Source organism: Meleagris gallopavo, chromosome 1 (assembly GCF_000146605.3).
Source record: "Meleagris gallopavo isolate NT-WF06-2002-E0010 breed Aviagen turkey brand Nicholas breeding stock chromosome 1, Turkey_5.1, whole genome shotgun sequence".
NCBI lineage: Eukaryota > Metazoa > Chordata > Aves > Galliformes > Phasianidae > Meleagris > Meleagris gallopavo.
This window is the reverse complement of record NC_015011.2, coordinates 120,909,097-120,914,785: the sequence shown is the minus strand read 5'-3', so window position 1 is coordinate 120,914,785 and position 5,689 is coordinate 120,909,097. Positions and strand designations below refer to the sequence as shown.

The window sequence follows — 5,689 nt, the reverse complement described above, 5'->3', positions numbered from 1 at the left end:
AGTCAAATGAAACAAATGTATTTTATCTTCTCCAATTAGCTCCCTCTTGCTCTGATTATTCTTATTCATCATTTTCATTCAAGTGCTTGTCTATGTTAGGAAATTAGAAAAGTTAAGCATCCTCTAAAGTTTACTGGTTAGACTGTACTGCAGACACTGGTGAATGATCTGATCCATGTCTTCAGTCTGGGTGAGTTTCCGAAGCGAACTAGTATGTAGTAAATGAAGATTATTTTGATACAACTAATGATTCACAGGAATTGAAGATAATGAGATATGACTCATTGCTTTGGAATTCATGAGCAGCTTTCCTTGAGTACTTGTAAAAATGTTGGATGATGACTACCAATCTGGATATTTAACCAAATTTCCATTTTCTGTGGACTCATTGAAGAGAAGAAGATTCTGTAGCTCTTCCTCAGAAAAGGAAAAGAGATCACAGTGGAGGAAAGGCTTCCAATACTAGAATATTTTCAAGTGCAAAAATAGAGAACTCAAGATCTGCACTAGACTTCTGCATTTTTCCATCCATACTGGGGCCTTGTATTCAAAAGTTCACTGAATGAATCCCCAAAGTGATTCTGTCTAGTTGTTGAATCTAGAGAGCAGAAATGCAGAGAGATTTGATCTAGCTTCGCTTCCATTTGCTGCCTCGCTAGTCAGTAGAGCTCTCCTCCAGATACATAGATGAACAGGAGATTTAGCATTGTTATCTGAAATAACAAAGAAACTCTTCCATACTGAAAGGACTACACACTATTGTATGTAAACAGAGCATAAAACAGGAAGTCCCAGTTAATCTATACATCATACACATATACGTCATACACAAAACATGTTTACGGAAACTCTCAGTAGTGTTTTCCCATACTGTCTATGCAGTGAGCAGGTCTTTCTATGTATTGAATTACTATGACACTTTTAAGAGACATACTCAATTTTAAATTCCTTTTATTTTTATATTTAGACCTACAATTAATGTAGAGCCCCCTGGACCCTTTCTCCTTACTGGACAGTGAAAATGTAAGCTGCTATTAAAGGATATTGAAGCACATCCATTGGCTGGTTTTGGTCAACCCTGCATCTGTTCTGGCTCATAACAAATAAAGAATGCTTGCATGAAATTTGAATTAGACATGCAGCTGTTTGTGTGTTTTTGAAATTTTATACTAGATTTTAACTGGCTATTTTTTCTTTGTTTCAATTCCTTCTAAAAATTTACTTTGCTCATTTATGTGTATTATAAAGCTGCATTCTGCTGGATATCTAACACTGCTTACCCTTAAATAAAGAAAATTCACAGAAACATAATTACATACCTTGTCTTTTTTTTTTATCAGATTCCTTAATTTCTTTATGATTCACTATTTAGAGAGTGATATTTGTCTTATCAGTGCAATATTTAATTATAATAGAAAAAAAAAAACATTTGAGGAAACATTTGAGGAAAAAAGCATTTGAGGAAATGTCAATACATGCTTTCTCCCAGACTTAGAATCCTTCCTACACATCCGTTTCTGGCCAGCGTGAGACAAGATCCTAGGTTAGACATGTACTGGGGCAAGCCAAATACATGTCCTGTGACATTTGTTGCCATTGCATTTGATTAATACCTCCCTACTTCCTTATTTTTAGGTACGTCATGCAAAGATGTCAAATGCACTGCTGATTGTCTTGCTCTTCTTATTTCCAATGCTGCTATTGGGATATTGGTTTCCCAAAACTTTACCCTGTGATGTGGAAGCCTTTGAAGGTACTGTGAGAGTAGACTGCAGTGATCGTCACCTCACGGAAGTCCCCAGAGGGATCCCTGGAAACGCTACTAACTTGACCCTGACTATTAACCATATCCCCCATATCTCTCCAGCATCCTTTATTCAGCTTGAAAACCTTGTGGAGATTGACTTCAGATGCAATTGCGTGCCTGTCAGACTGGGGCCCAAAGATAGCGTGTGCACCACACCACCATCAATTGAGAATGGCAGTTTTGCTGCTCTGACAAGACTGAAGTCATTGTATTTGGATGCAAACCAACTGTCAGAAATACCCCAGGATCTTCCTGCTACTTTACGACTGCTGAGTCTGGAAGCAAACAGAATTTTTTCTATTAAAAAAAACACTTTTTCAGGGCTAAGAAATATAGAATTACTGTATCTGGGACAGAATTGTTACTACCGTAATCCGTGCAATGTTTCTTTTGGAATTGAAAAAACAGCCTTTCTGAATCTGAAAAATTTGACAGTACTATCCCTGAAGTCTAATAACTTAACTTTTATTCCACCCAATTTGTCTTCAACTTTAAAGGAATTGTATATTTACAATAACAGAATTCAAGAAGTTCAGGAACATGATTTAAGTACCCTTCACAACCTAGAAATTCTTGATCTCAGTGGCAATTGCCCACGTTGCTATAACGCTCCGTATCCTTGTACTCCCTGTCCTAATATCTCAATTAAGATTCATTCAAAGGCTTTTTATTCCTTGAAAAAATTAAGAATTTTGAGACTTCACAGTAACTCTCTTCGGAGTATACCAAGCAGCTGGTTTAAAAACATCAAGAATCTCAAAAACCTTGACCTCTCCCAAAACTTCCTCATAAAGGAGATTGGAGATGCTCAGTTTTTGAAGCTTATCCCCAGTCTTGTAGAGCTGGATCTGTCCTTTAATTTTGAATTGCAGATGTATTCTCCATCCTTGAATCTGTCTAAGACGTTTTCCTCCCTCTCTAACCTGGAAACCCTAAGAATCAAGGGTTATGTCTTTAAAGAACTGAGAGAAGGAAATCTAGATCCATTACTCAGTCTTAGAAATCTGACAGTGTTGGATCTTGGGACTAATTTTATTAAAATTGCTGACCTAAGAGTGTTCAAGAAATTCCAAGCTCTCAAAATCATAGATCTCTCACTGAATAAAATTTCTCCTTCTTCAGGTGAAAGTAACTTTTATGGATTTTGCTCTGATCCCAGGATTACAGTAGAGCAATATAGCAGGCAGGTTTCACAAGAGATGCATTACTTTAGGTATGATGAGTATGGTCGAAGTTGCAAGTCCAAAGACAAAGAGGCTGATTCCTACCAACCTTCAGTCAATGGAGATTGCATGAGTTATGGAAAAACTCTAGATTTAAGCAGAAACAATATATTTTTTGTTAACTCTGTAGACTTCCAGGATCTTAGTTTCCTCAAGTGCCTCAACTTGTCAGGTAATGCCATAAGTCAAACTTTAAATGGAAGCGAATTCTACTACCTGTCTGGATTGAAATATCTGGATTTTTCTAACAACAGGATTGATTTGCTATACTCAACTGCTTTCAAAGAGCTGAAATTTTTAGAAATTCTAGATCTGAGCAATAACAAACATTACTTTCTGGCAGAAGGTGTTAGTCATGTGCTTAGTTTTATGAAAAACTTGGCCTATCTGAAGAAGCTGATGATGAACGAGAATGAGATTTCTACCTCTATTAGCATGGGGATGGAAAGTCAATCTCTTCAAACTTTAGAATTTAGAGGAAATCGTTTAGATATTTTTTGGGCAGATGGGAAGACTGAGTATCTGTCATTCTTCAAGAATCTGACCAAACTGGAACAACTGGATATTTCCTCTAACATGCTCAGCTTTTTACCTCCTGATGTTTTTTCAGCTATGCCTCCAGAACTGAAGATACTGAACTTAACCAGTAACCAGTTGAAGACATTCAACTGGGGAAAACTCCACTTGTTGACCAAGCTAAAAACTCTGGACCTCAGCAATAATCTTCTGACTACTGTTCCCCGAAAGCTGTCCAATTGCACTTCAACTCTCCAAGAACTGATACTCCGAAACAATCGTATTATACGGATAACCAAATATTTTCTCAGAGGTGCCATTAAGTTGTCATACTTGGACCTCAGTTCAAACAAGATCCAAATAATTAAGAAATCTAGCTTCCCTGAAAATATCATAAACAACCTGAGGATGCTGTTTTTGCACAACAATCCTTTCAAGTGCAATTGTGATGCAGTGTGGTTTGTTGGGTGGATCAATCAGACTCATGTGACAATTCCTCTTCTGGCCACAGATGTGACCTGTGCTGGTCCAGGGGCACACAAAGGAAGGAGCTTGGTTTTCCTGGATCTGAATACCTGTGAGCTGGACACATCCTATTTGATCATGTATGCTTTATCAACTTCAGCTGTCCTAAGTTTAATAACGTTTGCAGTTATGAGTCACTTCTATTTCTGGGATGTGTGGTATAGCTATCATTACTGTACTGCCAAGTTGAAAGGCTATAGGCGTTTACCTTTACCAGATGCCTGCTATGATGCTTTTATTGCCTATGACAATACTGATCTGGCTGTGAATGAATGGGTGATGACAGAATTGGTTGAAAAGCTGGAAGATCAAAAAGCCAAACAGTTCAATTTATGCTTGGAAGAAAGAGACTGGCTTCCAGGACAGCCAGTCTTTGACAACCTTTCCCAGAGTATTCAACTGAGCAAAAAGACCATATTTGTGCTGACCAACAAGTATATTAAAAGTGGCACTTTCAAGACAACATTTTACATGGCCCATCAACGACTTCTTGATGAAAAAATTGATGTGATTATCTTGATATTTCTTGAGAGAGTATTACAGAAGTCCCGATATGTTCGGCTGAGGAAGAGGCTGTGCAGAAGTTCTGTTCTGGAATGGCCAACTAACCCTCGATCTCAGCCCTACTTCTGGCAGTGTCTGAAAAATGCCATAGCTATGAACAATACCCTGGCTTACAACAAACTTCTCCAGGAAACTGTTTAGCTTTACTGCTCCTTGTAAAATACTGTTAACTATGTGTGGCGAGGAAAAGATACTGAAGTTGCTATGGAGAAAGTGTGAAAGTGGAGAGGATACATATAATTGTGATATGATACCCAAAAATGAAATGCACAGTCTGTTCCAAAGATAATGATTCAATTGTTTTGCTATGACAACATTAAATATAAACTGTTGCCAGCACAGATGTTTAGCTGATGCACACCTCATTCAGCATTTGCAGCAAGAGAAGATGCAACAGAGTCACCACTCACAGTTTCTATTCACTGGAGAACATCTGACATCACCTGGCTGGGTCAAGTGTGAATGAAACAACTGATCAGCTCAATCTAGTTCCCAAGCTGCCAGGAGGAGTTCAGTCATGCTTGAGGTTGCTGCTCTTTGGATCCCTGTTGGAGTAAATGTTATTTTAATAGAAAAATATTGTTAATGCATTTGTGTGTATTTATGAAAACAGGAAAAAACACAAAATGTTAATTTCAGAAAATACTTTAGGTGAATTTCATGTTTAGGTGTTGGGGAAGTGTATGCATGATTAACTTTGCAACTCAGGCTTCCATCTGCTGAGCCTACCAGTTCTTGAGGAGGCAACACCCCTAGCCACTGGGGAGATGATATGCTGGTAGGACTTATGGCAGAAGCTTGGATGTGGTATGGGAGATCTCCCATCTCCCACTGCTGCATTGTCACAAAGGTTGTAAATCGGAAAAGATTTTTAAGAACTTAAGAACTTGCATGTACCAAAATGGGAAAGTGTGAGAGAAGAGAAACAAGTCAGAAGAACTTGCAAACTGTGAATCAGGAGGAACTACAAGGTAAAGGGAGTCTTTGCATGGAGCTGTCACATGGGAGTGAAAAAGGACGCAGGACAGCAAGCAGATAGGCTGGGAGGGAAGCA

General features: G+C 38.3%; 2 protein-coding genes across 2 annotated transcripts in view; one reads left to right on the top strand and one right to left on the bottom strand.

Annotated features, from left to right (window-relative positions):
• The window catches only part of LOC104915579 (maestro heat-like repeat-containing protein family member 2B), a 445,385-nt gene that overhangs the window by 47,960 nt on the left and 391,736 nt on the right, over positions 1 to 5,689 (bottom strand). The gene's annotated exons all lie outside the window — the stretch shown is intronic.
• The window catches only part of LOC100542671 (toll-like receptor 7), a 13,184-nt gene extending 7,495 nt beyond the window's left edge, over positions 1 to 5,689 (top strand). Inside the window, exon 2 of the mRNA XM_010726471.3 lies at positions 1,636 to 5,689. Within this exon, the coding sequence (XP_010724773.1) occupies positions 1,636 to 4,776 (3,141 nt within the window). The 3' untranslated portion in view covers positions 4,777 to 5,689. The remainder of the gene's footprint in view (positions 1 to 1,635) is intronic.